Below are 17,289 nucleotides of genomic sequence, written 5' to 3' on the forward strand. Positions count from 1 at the left end.
TGTTGGGTAGGTTCAGGTGGACCCATGTTGGGTAGGTTGACCCATGTTGGGTAGGTTCAGACCCATGTTGGGTAGGTTCAGTAGGTTCAGACCCATGTTGGGTAGGTTCAGGTAGACCCAGTTCAGGCAGACCCATGTTGGGTAGGTTCAGGTAGACCCATGTTGGGTAGGTTCAGGTAGACCCATGTTGGGTAAGTTCAGGCAGACCCATGTTGGGTAGGTTCAGGCAGACCCATGTTGGGTAGGTTCAGGTAGACCCATGTTGGGTAGGTTCAGGTAGACCCATGTTGGGTAGGTTCAGGTAGACCCATGTTGGGTAGGTTCAGGCAGACCCATGTTGGGTAGGTTCAGGTAGACCCATGTTGGGTAGGTTCAGGCAGACCCATGTTGGGTAGGTTCAGGTAGACCCATGTTGGGTAGGTTCAGGTAGACCCATGTTGGGTAGGTTCAGGTAGACCCATGTTGGGTAGGTTCAGGTAGACCCATGTTGGGTAGGTTCAGGTAGACCCATGTTGGGTAGGTTCAGGTAGACCCATGTTGGGTAGGTTCAGGTAGACCCATGTTGGGTAGGTTCAGGTAGACCCATGTTGGGTAGGTTCAGGTAGACCCATGTTGGGTAGGTTCAGGCAGACCCATGTTGGGTAGGTTCAGGTAGACCCATGTTGGGTAGGTTCAGGTAGACCCATGTTGGGTAGGTTCAGGTAGACCCATGTTGGGTAGGTTCAGGTAGACCCATGTTGGGTAGGTTCAGGTAGACCCATGTTGGGTAGGTTCAGGTAGACCCATGTTGGGTAGGTTCAGGTAGACCCATGTTGGGTAGGTTCAGGCAGACCCATGTTGGGTAGGTTCAGGTAGACCCATGTTGGGTAGGTTCAGGTAGACCCATGTTGGGTAGGTTCAGGTAGACCCATGTTGGGTAGGTTCAGGTAGACCCATGTTGGGTAGGTTCAGGTAGACCCATGTTGGGTAGGTTCAGGTAGACCCATGTTGGGTAGGTTCAGGTAGACCCATGTTGGGTAGGTTCAGGTAGACCCATGTTGGGTAGGTTCAGGTAGACCCATGTTGGGTAGGTTCAGGCAGACCCATGTTGGGTAGGTTCAGGCAGACCCATGTTGGGTAGGTTCAGGTAGACCCATGTTGGGTAGGTTCAGGTAGACCCATGTTGGGTAGGTTCAGGTAGACCCATGTTGGGTAGGTTCAGGCAGACCCATGTTGGGTAGGTTCAGGTAGACCCATGTTGGGTAGGTTCAGGTAGACCCATGTTGGGTAGGTTCAGGTAGACCCATGTTGGGTAGGTTCAGGCAGACCCATGTTGGGTAGGTTCAGGTAGACCCATGTTGGGTAGGTTCAGGTAGACCCATGTTGGGTAGGTTCAGGTAGACCCATGTTGGGTAGGTTCAGGTAGACCCATGTTGGGTAGGTTCAGGTAGACCCATGTTGGGTAGGTTCAGGCAGACCCATGTTGGGTAGGTTCAGGTAGACCCATGTTGGGTAGGTTCAGGTAGACCCATGTTGGGTAGGTTCAGGTAGACCCATGTTGGGTAGGTTCAGGTAGACCCATGTTGGGTAGGTTCAGGTAGACCCATGTTGGGTAGGTTCAGGCAGACCCATGTTGGGTAGGTTCAGGTAGACCCATGTTGGGTAGGTTCAGGCAGACCCATGTTGGGTAGGTTCAGGCAGACCCATGTTGGGTAGGTTCAGGTAGACCCATGTTGGGTAGGTTCAGGCAGACCCATGTTGGGTAGGTTCAGGTAGACCCATGTTGGGTAGGTTCAGGTAGACCCATGTTGGGTAGGTTCAGGCAGACCCATGTTGGGTAGGTTCAGGTAGACCCATGTTGGGTAGGTTCAGGCAGACCCATGTTGGGTAGGTTCAGGTAGACCCATGTTGGGTAGGTTCAGGCAGACCCATGTTGGGTAGGTTCAGGTAGACCCATGTTGGGTAGGTTCAGGTAGACCCATGTTGGGTAGGTTCAGGTAGACCCATGTTGGGTAGGTTCAGGTAGACCCATGTTGGGTAGGTTCAGGCAGACCCATGTTGGGTAGGTTCAGGTAGACCCATGTTGGGTAGGTTCAGGTAGACCCATGTTGGGTAGGTTCAGGTAGACCCATGTTGGGTAGGTTCAGGTAGACCCATGTTGGGTAGGTTCAGGCAGACCCATGTTGGGTAGGTTCAGGCAGACCCATGTTGGGTAGGTTCAGGTAGACCCATGTTGGGTAGGTTCAGGTAGACCCATGTTGGGTAGGTTCAGGTAGACCCATGTTGGGTAGGTTCAGGTAGACCCATGTTGGGTAGGTTCAGGTAGACCCATGTTGGGTAGGTTCAGGTAGACCCATGTTGGGTAGGTTCAGGCAGACCCATGTTGGGTAGGTTCAGGTAGACCCATGTTGGGTAGGTTCAGGTAGACCCATGTTGGGTAGGTTCAGGTAGACCCATGTTGGGTAGGTTCAGGTAGACCCATGTTGGGTAGGTTCAGGTAGACCCATGTTGGGTAGGTTCAGGTAGACCCATGTTGGGTAGGTTCAGGTAGACCCATGTTGGGTAGGTTCAGGTAGACCCATGTTGGGTAGGTTTAGGCAGACCCATGTTGGGTAGGTTCAGGTAGACCCATGTTGGGTAAGTTCAGGCAGACCCATGTTGGGTAGGTTCAGGTAGACCCATGTTGGGTAGGTTCAGGCAGACCCATGTTGGGTAGGTTCAGGTAGACCCATGTTGGGACAGGAAATAGAGATTAACATGATCTCGTTTAAATTAAATTTAGGTTTAACCTGAAGGGAGGGTGGCCAGGGTGGTGACGTACCTGGCCAAGGTGACCAGGGTGCTGACGTACCTGGCCAAGGTGACCAGGGTGCTGACGTACCTGGCCAAGGTGGCCAGGGTGGTGACGTACCTGGCCAAGGTGGCCAGGGTGCTGACGTACCTGGCCAAGGTGGCCAGGGTGGTGACGTACCTGGCCAAGGTGGCCAGGGTGCTGACGTACCTGGTCAAGGTGGCCAGGGTGGTGACGTACCTGGCCAAGGTGGCCAGGGTGGTGACGTACCTGGCCAAGGTGGCCAGGGTGCTGACGTACCTGGTCAAGGTGGCCAGGGTGCTGACGTACCTGGTCAAGGTGACCAGGGTGCTGACGTACCTGGCCAAGGTGGCCAGGGTGGTGACGTACCTGGCCAAGGTGACCAGGGCGGTGACGTACCTGGCCAAGGTGACCAGGGTGCTGACGTACCTGGTCAAGGTGGCCAGGGTGGTGACGTACCTGGCCAAGGTGGCCAGGGTGCTGACGTACCTGGCCAAGGTGACCAGGGTGCTGACGTATCTAGTGAGGGTGGCCAGGGTGGTGACGTACCTGCTGAGAGTGGCAAAGGTGACGAAACTAGTGAGGGTGGCCAGGACGGTGACGTACCTGGTGAGGGAGGCCAGGGTGGTGACGTACCTGGTGAAGGTGTCCAGGACGGTGACGTACCTGGTGAAGGTGGCCAGGACGGTGACGTACCTGGTGAGGATGGCCAGGGCGGTGACGTACCTAGTGAGGGTGACCAGGGTGGTGACGTACCTGATGAGAGTGTCCAGGGTGGTGACGTACCTGGTGAGGGTGGCCAGGACGGTGACGTACCTGGTGAGGGTGGCCAGGGTGATGACGTACCTGATGAGAGTGGCCAAGGTGACGAACCTAGTGAGGGTGGCTAGGACGGTGACGTACCTGGTGAGGGTGGCCAGGGCGTGGGGGAGGGCGTGAAGGAGGTTGTGCGCGAGGGAGAGGCGTGCGAGGGCCGGGAGCTTGAGTAGACACCCGGGGAACTCCTGCAGACGGTTACTGGCCAGCACCACCACCTAGAAGAATGCAAGTTAGAGAGCTACTCCTCTATAAGGTAATCAGGGAAGCTTGGGACTCCTCTATAAGGTGATCAGGGAAGCTTGGGACTCCTCTATAAGGTGATCAGGGAAGCTCGGGACTCCTCTATAAGGTGATCATGGAAGCTCGGGACTCCTCTATAAGGTGATCAGGGAAGCTCGGGACTCCTATATAAGGTGATCAGGGAAGCTTGGGACTCCTCTATAAGGTGATCAGGGAAGCTCGGGACTCCTCTATAAGGTGATCAGGGAAGCTCGAGACTCCTCTATAAGGTGATCAGGGAAGCTCGGGACTCCTCTATAAGGTGATCAGGGAAGCTCGGGACTCCTATATAAGGTGATCAGGGAAGCTCGAGACTCCTCTATAAGGTGATCAGGGAAGCTCGGGACTTCTCTATAAGGTGATCAGGGAAGCTCGAGACTCCTCTATAAGGTGATCAGGGAAGCTCGGGACTCCTCTATAAGGTGATCAGGGAAGCTCGGGACTCCTCTATAAGGTGATCAGGGAAGCTCGAGACTCCTCTATAAGGTGATCAGGGAAGCTCGAGACTCCTCCATAAGGTGATCAGGGAAGCTCGAGACTCCTCTATAAGGTGATCAGGGAAGCTCGGGACTCCTCTATAAGGTGATCAGGGAAGCTCGAGACTCCTCTATAAGGCGATCAGGGAAGCTCGGGACTCCTCTATAAGGTGATCAGGGAAGCTCGAGACTCCTCTGTAAGGTGATCAGGGAAGCTCGAGACTCCTCTATAAGGTGATCAGGGAAGCTCGAGACTCCTCTATAAGGTGATCAGGGAAGCTCGAGACTCCTCTATAAGGTGATCAGGGAAGCTCGAGACTCCTCTATAAGGTGATCAGGGAAGCTCGGGACTCCTCTATAAGGTGATCAGGGAAGCTCGAGACTCCTCTATAAGGTGATCAGGGAAGCTCGAGACTCCTCTATAACGTGATCAGGGAAGCTCGAGACTCCTCTATAAGGTGATCAGGGAAGCTCGGGACTCCTCTATAAGGTGATCAGGGAAGCTCGAGACTCCTCTATAAGGTGATCAGGGAAGCTCGGGACTCCTCTATAAAGTGATCATGGAAGCTTGGGACTCCTCTGTAAGGTGATCAGGGAAGCTTGGGACTCCTATATAAGGTGATCAGGGAAGCTTGGGACTCCTCTATAAGGTGATCAGGGAAGCTTGGGACTCCTATATAAGGTGATCAGGGAAGCTTGGGACTCCTCTGTAAGGTGATCAGGGAAGCTCGGGACTCCTCTGTAAGGTGATCAGGAAAGCTCGGGACTCCTATATAAGGTAATCAGGGAAGCTTGGGACTCCTCTATAAGGTGATCAGGGAAGCTTGGGACTCCTATATAAGGTGATCAGGGAAGCTTGGGACTCCTCTGTAAGGTGATCAGGGAAGCTCGGGACTCCTCTATAAGGTGATCAGGGAAGCTCGGGACTCCTATATAAGGTGATCAGGGAAGCTTGGGACTCCTCTATAAGGTGATCAGGGAAGCTTGGGACTCCTATATAAGGTGATCAGGGAAGCTTGGGACTCCTCTGTAAGGTGATCAGGGAAGCTCGGGACTCCTCTATAAGGTGATCAGGGAAGCTCGGGACTCCTATATAAGGTGATCAGGGAAGCTTGGGACTCCTCTGTAAGGTGATCAGGGAAGTACGGGACTCCTATATAAGGTAATCAAGGAAGCTCGAGACTCCTCTGTAAGGTGATCAGGGAAGCTCGGGACTCCTATATAAGGTGATCAGGGAAGCTTGGGACTCCTCTATAAGGTGATCAGGGAAGCTCGGGACTCCTATATAAGGTGATCAGAGAAGCTTGGGACTCCTCTATAAGGTGATCAGGGAAGCTTGGGACTCCTATATAAGGTGATCATGGAAGCTTGGGACTCCTCTGTAAGGTGATCAGGGAAGCTCAGGACTCCTCTATAAGGTGATCAGGGAAGCTCGGGACTCCTATATAAGGTGATCAGGGAAGCTTGGGACTCCTCTGTAAGGTGATCAGGGAAGCTCGGGACTCCTATATAAGGTAATCAGGGAAGCTCGAGACTCCTCTGTAAGGTGATCAGGGAAGCTCGGGACTCCTCTATAAGGTGATCAGGGAAGCTCGGGACTCCTCTATAAAGTGATCATGGAAGCTTGGGACTCCTCTGTAAGGTGATCAGGGAAGCTTGGGACTCCTATATAAGGTGATCAGGGAAGCTTGGGACTCCTCTATAAGGTGATCAGGGAAGCTTGGGACTCCTATATAAGGTGATCAGGGAAGCTTGGGACTCCTCTGTAAGGTGATCAGGGAAGCTCGGGACTCCTCTGTAAGGTGATCAGGAAAGCTCGGGACTCCTATATAAGGTAATCAGGGAAGCTTGGGACTCCTCTATAAGGTGATCAGGGAAGCTTGGGACTCCTATATAAGGTGATCAGGGAAGCTTGGGACTCCTCTGTAAGGTGATCAGGGAAGCTCGGGACTCCTCTATAAGGTGATCAGGGAAGCTCGGGACTCCTATATAAGGTGATCAGGGAAGCTTGGGACTCCTCTATAAGGTGATCAGGGAAGCTTGGGACTCCTATATAAGGTGATCAGGGAAGCTTGGGACTCCTCTGTAAGGTGATCAGGGAAGCTCGGGACTCCTCTATAAGGTGATCAGGGAAGCTCGGGACTCCTATATAAGGTGATCAGGGAAGCTTGGGACTCCTCTGTAAGGTGATCAGGGAAGTACGGGACTCCTATATAAGGTAATCAAGGAAGCTCGAGACTCCTCTGTAAGGTGATCAGGGAAGCTCGGGACTCCTATATAAGGTGATCAGGGAAGCTTGGGACTCCTCTATAAGGTGATCAGGGAAGCTCGGGACTCCTATATAAGGTGATCAGGGAAGCTTGGGACTCCTCTATAAGGTGATCAGGGAAGCTTGGGACTCCTATATAAGGTGATCATGGAAGCTTGGGACTCCTCTGTAAGGTGATCAGGGAAGCTCAGGACTCCTCTATAAGGTGATCAGGGAAGCTCGGGACTCCTATATAAGGTGATCAGGGAAGCTTGGGACTCCTCTGTAAGGTGATCAGGGAAGCTCGGGACTCCTATATAAGGTAATCAGGGAAGCTCGAGACTCCTCTGTAAGGTGATCAGGGAAGCTCGGGACTCCTATATAAGGTGATCAGGGAAGCTTGGGACTCCTCTATAAGGTGATCAGGGAAGCTTGGGACTCCTATATAAGGTGATCAGGGAAGCTTGGGACTCCTCTGTAAGGTGATCAGGGAAGCTTGGGACTCCTCTATAAGGTGATCAGGAAAGCTCGGGACTCCTATATAAGGTGATCAGGGAAGCTTGGGACTCCTCTATAAGGTGATCAGGGAAGCTTGGGACTCCTGTATAAGGCGATCAGAGAAGCTTGGGACTCCTCTGTAAGGTGATCAGGGAAGCTCGGGACTCCTCTATAAGGTGATCAGGGAAGCTCGGGACTCCTATATAAGGTGATCAGGGAAGCTTGGGACTCCTCTGTAAGGTGATCAGGGAAGTTCGGGACTCCTATATAAGGTAATCAGGGAAGCTCGAGACTCCTCTGTAAGGTGATCACGGAAGCTCGGGACTCCTATATAAGGTGATCAGGGAAGCTTGGGACTCCTCTATAAGGTGATCAGGGAAGCTCGGGACTCCTATATAAGGTGATCAGGGAAGCTTGGGACTCCTCTGTAAGGTGATCAGGGAAGCTTGGGACTCCTCTGTAAGGTGATCAGGGAAGCTCGGGACTCCTCTATAAGGTGATCAAGGAAGCTCGGGACTCCTATATAAGGTGATCAGGGAAGCTTGGGACTCCTCTGTAAGGTGATCAGGGAAGGTCGGGACTCCTATGTAAGGTAATCAGGGAAGCTCGAGACTCCTCTGTAAGGTGATCAGGGAAGCTCGGGACTCCTATATAAGGTGATCAGGGAAGCTTGGGACTTTTCTATAAGGTGATCAGGGAAGCTTGGGACTCCTATATAAGGTGATCAGGGAAGCTTGGGACTCCTCTGTAAGGTGATCAGGGAAGCTCGGGACTCCTCTATAAGGTGATCAGGGAAGCTCTGGACTCCTATATAAGTGATCAGGGAAGCTTGGGACTCCTCTATAAGGTGATCAGGGAAGCTCGGGACTCCTCTATAAGGTGATCAGGGAAGCTCGGGACTCCTCTATAAGGTGATCAGGGAAGCTCGGGACTCCTCTATAAGGTGATCAGGGAAGCTCGGGACTCCTCTATAAGGTGATCAGGGAAGCTTGGATTTATATGGTTATCAATGCAGATTGAATCTTCTGTGTGTACGGTGATCATGTTAACAATTATTTTGACTGGCAGGCCACATGACCAACATATGTTGCTTATATGTGCTACGCAAGCCACACACTCGCCGACGCAAAACAATTATTATACGTAAGGGGAAGCGGTAAACCCATAGGAAAATTGGGAGGTGATCACGTTCGATTGAAGGAGGAGGAGAATGTAAAATTATAAGTGGTCAGAGTCATGTCTTTCATCATTCTGAAATAGAAACGTTTTGGTTTTGCTTTTAGTCCATGATGACACTCTTCAGGTCACTTGTTCTATCTAGGCTGGAATATTGCTGCACACTAACACCACCTTTCAAGGCAGGTGAAATTGCTGACCTAGAAAATGTACAGAGAACCTTCACGGCGCGCATAACTGCGATAAAATACCTCAATTACTGGGAACGCTTGAAGTTCCTAAACCTGTACTCCCTGGAACGCAGGCGGGAGAGATACATGATTATATACACCTGGAAAATCCTAGAGGGACTAGTACCGAACTTGCACACGAAAATCACTCACTAAAAAAGCAAAAGACTTGGCAGACGATGCAACATCCCCCCAATGAAAAGCAGGGGTGTCACTAGCACGTTAAGAGACTATATAATAAGTGTCAGGGGCCCGAGACTGTTCAACTGCCTCTCAGCATACATAAGGGGGATTACCAATAGACCCCTGGCAGTCTTCAAGCTGGCACTGGACAAGCACCTAAAGTCGGTACCTGACCAGCCGGGCTGTGGCTCGTACGTTGGTTTGCGTGCAGCCAGCAGTAACAGCCTGGTTGATCAGGCTCTGATCCACCAGGAGGCCTGGTCACAGACCGGGCCGCGGGGGCGTTGACCCCCGGAATTCTCTCCAGGTAAACTCCAGTCTCACTTTTAGTACGCAGACACGCACTCGTCCGAGATTTATCTAAAAGAGTTTCCAGATCTTCCTGCTCTGAATGACCAACACTGGAGGCACTATTAAATTTTCCTTAATTGCTTGAAATAGTGATGGGCCGGACAGCATTCCTTGGCGCACAAGACATGGTCCCTGGGCCGTGTCTTGCTCACCCTTGTTCCAGAGTGATCAAGTCAGAATTGAATCACCTTCTCAGGTTATTTGGTTGAGACTGAAACTGGGACTATTTGGTGATCTGGGAAGCCTTGAGCAAATCTGCAAGTATTAAAGGATAACATAGGTGACACAGCATGTTTTATATATGAAAATGAGGGAGAGACTTATAGTATTGAGCTGCTTTGTATGTGTAGAAAGCACATTGTCCATAAGACGTTTGAAATTCACCAACACTTAAGAAGTCCTCTACGTTATATAGCCTATACTTCCTCAGAAAAAAAATAATAGGCAAAACATATGTAGCTGAAGTATGAGTACGAGCAAAATTGAGCCAATTTCAAATAAAAAAAAAACAGTAATCCGGGAAACTGTCAGTAAAGAGTATGGCAGACGTGCAAGTTGGGGGAAATAACGTGTTCGACTGCATCGTTACTATATTACCCCCAGGCCACTCTGACCACAGCCGTTAGTATAATTATTAACTACATTGAGTACAGAATTTAGTTTCGCAATTTTATGAATATTTTAGAAAAAAGTTCACGAAATAGAAACAGGATAATATGACGGATTTTTGGAGGATGGGCCAGAATTATAGCTTTGAGTGCCGAAAACTAAATATAAAGAAATATGTGTTCCGTAACTAGAGGTAGAGAGTTACTGAATGAAAAATAATAAATTTAGATCTATTTTACATACTTATGGCTTCCTAATTCATCACGTAGGGCAGGATACAGAGTCAGATCAGATATTCACTCGGGTATAAACTCGAAAATGCAACCTTTCGTAAGATAAAATAAGTTCTTCAAATAATTTATTTTTTCAAAGTGCTCCCGAGGTCACTGCTTTCATTGAGCAATGTAAGAGATTTTCTAGATTTTTTATGGTTGTGGCAAGCAGCAAGTTATCCTAAACAAAACTTCACTGAAAATGTAAACAAAGTACTTACATTAATAATATGTTTAGATACAGTTTCAGTTTTGTTTTGTTTAAAACTACTTCTGCCTGTCTCTCCAGTATGCGAACACTGCAGAGAAAAAATAGCATTCCTAACCTAACATAATCTTACCTAACCAACCAGTGAACCAAACAGTGGCTAAGTAAAGGGTAAGATACTCAAAACACACTACTTCATCTATAATGACGTTATGATGAGTATTGCAAGTGTTCATCCTGCCACTCTACTCACAGTAACTGCTGCTGTGCTCTCTCACTTCCTCCAGGAGCTGTTGTTCACGTATTGAACACTATACTAAAGCAAGAGGCCTTTACTAGCTCTAGTTACGAAATACTTTAAATAAGGCAATAAGAACCTAATATTTAATTTTTAGTGAATATCCCAATCATATTTTATATAATCTTAAATACGCATGAGGTAGCAGCAGCAACTTAAGTACCTACCATCTTTTACTTTCACGTGAGAGACAGGTTTCCAATATGCACTAATCACAAACATGACTTTCCCTCGGAACTTTTTTTTTTTGGTTCTAAGGAAATATAAAATATATATATAGCTCCTCAATCCTTACATTCACAAGAATTATTAGTACACTAATAGCACAGGAGGCCTGGTCACAGACCGGGCCGCGGGGGCGTTGACCTCCGGAACTCTCTCCAGGTAAACATGTTAAAATGTATGTTGCAACTGTAATTATAGTGATAAGACTGCGGCTGTGTACTGACCTGCAGCTGCTGGAAGTGCTTGAGGTGATGAAGTGCACCAAGAGTCCTGGATGTTACGGTCCTCACTCCACCCTCAATCTCCACACTCTCACTCTCGCTCCCGCTCTCACTCTCCTCGACACCTGAAGAACTGCTGCTCTCTTCATGTCTAGCTCTCACTCCTTCCTCACTCTTGTGTCTCTCTCGTTCCCTCACTGTACTCTCCACTACATCCTTGAGTGAAGGCTTCTTCAAGGCTATCTGAGGTGTATTAGCATCAATAGTGAGTGTTTTATATGTGAAAGGCACACCCTCCTCGCTTTTCCCTACAAGAAGTCTCTCGGTTATTGCCTTACGAAATCGTAATCTAGCTTCGAGTTCTTCTGCGAGACTTCCAAACACAGGACTCTGTTTTGTTTCTGGGTGAGCAGTTTTATCTGTCTGAAAGCCAGACTTGGTAGTCCCTGATTCTGTGGCTGGCTCACTCCTGAGGACCTCGTCTTCTATTGGGTCAGAGGGCACTCCAGAATCACCACTTAGTACCTCATCTTCGCCTAGTTGCCGGAGGCTATCATTCGCTTGCTGCTGCCCTCCACCACCGGAGGGCTCCCGGGGCTCAGGGTGAGCCTGGCGGCGGAGTCGATCCCTTCTTCTCCTGCCACGACCCACCTGACGCTTCTTTGAGGTGGTAGTTGAGGAAGTTGGGTTAAGTAGATTGTGGGAGAGATTTATGCTGATCAGATGGAGGCTAGAGAAGAGGGCGGTGGGCAGGCGCTCTAGATGTCTGCCGGAGAGGTCAACTTCAGCCCGCCTCAGAATCTCTCCTTCCGCTGCTCCTCCTGCAGGCTGGTGGGGATACAATGACGTTATGAGAAACTAGGTTGAGAACACATTATTTCAGTTAGACAGGCTAAATATATATTTTCTTTCTGAATATTATTATATTTGGAAGCCATTAATTATCACATTCACACACACATATGCATCACTGACATGTATAGTATGCAGTCATGGAGAATATTACCAGGAGAAGAGTGATGGAGCACCTAGAAAGGAATGGGATTATACATGATAATCAGCACGATTTCAGGGAAGGGAAATCGTGTGTCACAAACCTTCTGGAGTTTTACGACAAGGTGACAGAAATAAGACGAGAAAGAGAGAGAGAGTGGTGAGTAGCTTGCCTTTTCATGGACTGTAAGAAAGTTTTCGACACAGTTAAACACAAGAGATTAGTGCAAAAGCTAGAAGAGCAGGCAGGAATAACACGAAAGGCACTGCAGTGAATCAGAGAATCCCTGACAGGAAGGAAACAAGAGTGACAGTACGTGACGAGGTGTCAGAGTGGGCGCATGTGACGAGTGGGGTTCCAAAGGGGTCAGTCCTAAGGCCGGTACTGTTTCTGGTATATGTGAATGACATGACAGAAGGAATAGATTTAGAGGTATCCCTGTTTGCAGACGAAGTGAAACTGATACGAAGAATTCAAATGAATGAGGATCAGACAGAACTAAAAAGGGATCTGGAGAGGCTGCAAGCCTGGTTCAGCAACTGGCTTCTGGAGTTTAACCCCACCAATTGCAAAGCCATGAAGATTGAGGAAGGTCAAAGAAGACCGCAGACAGAGTACAGGCTAGGGGGAACCAAAAAAAGCAAATCTCACACAAAGAAAGGGATCTTGGGGTGAATATAATTACGAGCACATATCCGGAGGTGCACATCAACCAAATAACAGCTGAAGCACACAGGTGCCTAGCAAACCTAAGAATAGCGCTTGGACACCTTAGTAAGAAACCGTTCAAGACCCTGTCCACCGTGTACGTCAGGCCATATTGGAATATGCAGCACCAGTATAGACCCTACACCTGGTGAAGCACGTCAAGAAATTAGAGAAAATGCAAAGGTTTGCAAGAAGACTAGTTCCAGAGCTAATGCTTATGTGCTATGAGGAGAGGTAAAGGACGATCAAACTGACCACACTGGAGACAGGAGGGATAGGGAGGACATGATAACGACATATAAAATACTGAGAATTGACAAGGTGGATATAGACAATGTTTCAGAGATGGGATACAGCAACATGAAGTCGCAACTGGAATTTGAAAACTCAGATTAGTTACAGGGATGTTAGGAAGCATTTCTTCAGTCACAGGGTTGTCAGGAAATGGAATAATCTGGAGAGTGACATAGTTTAGGCAGAATCCATACATAACTTTAAGAAGAAATACGAAAATTCTCATGGAGCAGGTAGAGTGGACCTAGTAGCGACTAGCGAGAAGGCGGGGCCAGGACCTGTGAATCGACCCTTGCAACCACAAATAAGTGAGTACAAACATGTAAGTATACACACACATATGCAGAACAAGCCACGTGAGATAGAAATCTTTAGCTCAAGATCTTTCGCACTCTGTACATCGCCTGGAGCTATGCAATGTTGCAAGGCTAGCAATAGATATTGAGGAAAAATTCTGTCCCAGTTTGGTGTGTGAGTGCCCTCCGCGCCTCAACCACCCCCACCCGTCCCCTGTCTCCCATTACAGGGAGGAGAGATAGGAGCCTCACAAGTTTACAGATAGCTAGGTAAGTTTATTCGGGTATACAGAGTTACAGTGATTATCATACATAGCAGCATATGTGTAAAAACCTAGGGTAACCCAAAAAAGTTAGAATGATTTATTTCCATTGGGGGCCTTGTGATAATTATTATTTATATTTAAAAGTTAAAAACAGGTAAGTATCTTAACTTTGTAAAAGCAGTTACAATAAAAGAAGATATGCTCGGGGAGAGGTAAAGCTGGTTATTTTCATACAAGAAATCACTCTCTTCCTATTCTGCAGCCTTATTCACGAGGTACATTTTGGCTCTTCTTGAACTGGCTCATGCTATGACAGGCTTTAACATATAATAATAATAATATCTTTATTTATTGCAAGTACATGCACATGGTATACAGGCCTAGCTGACATCAATGATATACTACTAGTATATAGAAAGCCCCCTTGTTATGCTGAACATTTCGGGAAATTAGGTCAGTGTCCCAGGATGTGACCCACACTAGTCGACTAACACCCAGGTATCCATTTTACTGATGGGGAACATAGACAACCGGTAGAAAGAAACACGCCCAGTGTTTCTACTCTGGCTGTTGGTTAAAGCGAGAGCTTTAACCAACAGCCAGAGAGCTTTAACCAACAGCCAGAGAGCTTTAACCAACAGCCAGAGAGTTTTAACCAACAGCGAGAGCTTTAACCAACAGGCCACCAGAGCCTATGCAGGCAGTCTATTCCACTCTTTTATTGCAGTACAGAAAAATGCCTTTGACTGTAGGTACTGCAAAGTACCTACAGTCAGTAATTTAGCTTGAGTTTATTTACTCTGTTTTCAACATTCAGCATGTCCAGTTGTTGTAATTCATTCATTCTGGCAAACATGCTCTCTTGGACCCAGGTCCAGAATGAATCTCACCATTTTGTTCTGGGTGATTTGTAGCCTATCTTTCATTTTTTTTGTTTGTTAAGGCAGAGTACCATGAAAAGCAAGAGTATTGTATAATACATTGTATGAGTGCTAGACATGGGTCCTGTGAGCTTCAGTAGGTACACACTGCGCCTACGGAATAATAAGGAATAGCAGTAGTCAGCTCAAAAGCGCATTTTAATCGACATCATCTAACCTAGTGACGCATGGAATCATTTTATCTGAGTAGTAAATGCGTCCACATACTCAGGCTTTATGTAACTTTAGATATTAAACGAATGAGATGTGTTGTGTGTGTCACCCTATACGTACGAGAATGTTCCAGAAGGTGCTGTCTACAAAGATCCCTACATATGTACCTACCCTGCTCCAAAATCATTGCAATGTTTCATAATCCCAGGACCCCAGAGGCGATAAGTCTATCTGCCCGACCTCCCTAGACTATTCTAGGAAACTCACATATATGTTATCCTAGGAAACTCGCACATATGTTACTATCTATATTGCATAAACCTGCGTAACTCCACTCGTATGCAGGGTCTAAATAGACTAACTACTACCATTAACTACTTATTACAATATACCTGGAGAGAGTTTACCTGGAGAGAGTTTCGGGGGTCAACGCCCCCGCGGCCCGGTCTGTGACCAGGCCTCCTGGTGGATCAGCGCCTGATCAACCAGGCTGTTGCTGCTGGCTGCACGCAAACCAACGTACGAGCCACAGCCCGGCTGATCAGGAACTGACTTTAGGTGCTTGTCCAGTGCCAGCTTGAAGACTGCCAGGGGTCTGTTGGTAATCAAAATAGTACTACTATCTTCCTATTATAGTATTACATCAAACCAGTATCAGAAATATTTGTTTAGAAATGACAGGAGCATATTCTCACCTCCACCAACCTAGGGGAGATAGTGCACTTTCTTGAAAAGACCATATATGGTGATACGGACAGCGAGTGTAGAACAGTCTATCACAGTTTACCCTCAAAACGGAAACCGAGAAACTGAACACTAACACAGGCATACTCACCAACCTACGGGGATGTTGATTTTAAACCTCCCCGACATACCCTATTTTCGACACAGACGGGTGGGATCTCAGAAGGGCAAAACGTGAAGAACAGGTGTGGAGAACACTGGTCTAACATCACCCAAGCCTCACGTGGACTTGTTACATAATGTTCACTCAGAGGATTTTGTATAGCATCCTTGCTTAAGATTGTGCATAATTGACTCTACTAGTTAGCTGTCGAGTTTGTACATTCCATCATTTGAATTATATAAGGCATTCCTATCATGTTTGATGAGAGGATTCAGTTATGTTCCTTTCCATAACAAAACTATTGGGTACAATGACCTGAGCTGCTGCCCACCCCGGTAGATGACTGCAAGTACTAATGTGATTAAAGATTGCATTTGACTCCTGACCCTTACCCAGTACTGACGTTGGGCTAATCTAATTTCAAGTTGTTTACCTGTCTGCCCGACATATGACAGAGAGCAGAGTGTGCATGGGACCTTGTAAACAACGCCAACAATGTTGGATGGTGCATTCTTAATCAACTTTAGCTTCACTGTTCCGATGTTCTATATTGAGGTTTTTTAATGCACCACTCAGGCTGGCCATATTCTCACTGTAAGGCAGAACCATTATATTTTTCCTGGGAGGTACTTCCCTAGGTTCAGTCCTGTATGAAGTCTTCTTGGCTGCCAATAACGTCTTCTCAACAAAATCCCAAGGAATAATAATAATCTGTAAGGTCAACATTATTTTTAATATGAGCATCTGAATTCTTTCCACCCATGGGAGTTAGCTATTTGACTAGCCTTTTGGATAGGTTGTATACAGTCAAGCCTATTGAACTTATAGGACGGGCTGGCGTCCCTGGTTTATGGGTCTTAATTAATCCATAAAGATACGGTAGAGTTGCTAGCCTTACAATATTGCATATCTCCTGACGACGCACAGAGTGCGAAAGATCTTGAGTTAAAGATTCCATCCCCATGTGGCTTGTTCTGCATTGTTAAGATAGCCTGTTTGAGTGTATTGCACACACACACACGCACACACACACACACACACACACACACACACACACACACACACACACACACACACACACACACACACACACACACACACACACACACACACACACACACACACACAGTTTTATGATAAAGTAACAGAAGTAAGACACGAGAGGGAGGGGTGGGTTGATTGCATCTTTTTGGACTGCAAGAAGGCCTTTGACACAGTTCCTCGCAAGAGATTAGTGCAGAAGCTAGAGGATCAGGCGCATATAACGGGAAGGGCACTGCAGTGGATCAGAGAATACCTGACAGGGAGGCAACAACGAGTCATGGTACGTGATGAGGTATCACAGTGGGCACCTGTGACGAGCGGGGTCCCACAGGGGTCGGTCCTAGGACCAGTGCTATTTTTGGTATATGTGAATGACATAATGAAAGAGTTAGACTCAGAAGTGTCCCTGTTCGCAGATGATGCGAAGTTGATGAGGAGAATTAAATCAGATGAGGATAAGACAGGACTTCAAAGAGACCTGGACAGACTGGACACCTGGTCCAGCAGCTGGCTTCTCGAATTTAACCCCGCCAAATGCAAAGTCATGAAGATAGGGGGAGGGCACAGAAGACTGCAGACGGAGTATAGGCTAGGAGGCCAAAGACTGCAAACCTCGCTCAAGGAGAAAGATCTTGGGGTGAGTATAACACCGAGCATGTCTCCGGAAGCACACATCAACCAGATAACTGCTGCAGCATATGGGCACCTGGCAAACCTGAGAACAGCGTTCCGATACCTTAGTAAGGAATCGTTCAAGACACTGTACACCGTGTACGTCAGGCCCATACTGGAGTATGCAGCACCTGTTTGGAACCCGCACTTGATCAAGCACGTCAAGAAATTAGAGAACGTGCAAAGGTTT

The 17,289-nt window shown here is 47.8% G+C and overlaps 1 protein-coding gene across 1 annotated transcript in view; it reads right to left on the minus strand.

The window, feature by feature from the left end:
- Positions 1-17,289, minus strand: part of Phlpp (PH domain leucine-rich repeat protein phosphatase) — a 209,241-nt gene that overhangs the window by 127,742 nt on the left and 64,210 nt on the right. Inside the window, exons 3-4 of the mRNA XM_070086002.1 lie at positions 10,888-11,712; positions 3,695-3,825 (exon numbers count right to left, since the gene is read on the minus strand). Of these exons, the coding sequence (XP_069942103.1) occupies positions 3,695-3,825; positions 10,888-11,712 (956 nt within the window). The remainder of the gene's footprint in view (positions 1-3,694; positions 3,826-10,887; positions 11,713-17,289) is intronic.

Source organism: Cherax quadricarinatus, chromosome 17, assembly GCF_038502225.1.
Source record: "Cherax quadricarinatus isolate ZL_2023a chromosome 17, ASM3850222v1, whole genome shotgun sequence".
Taxonomy (NCBI): Eukaryota; Metazoa; Arthropoda; class Malacostraca; order Decapoda; family Parastacidae; genus Cherax; species Cherax quadricarinatus.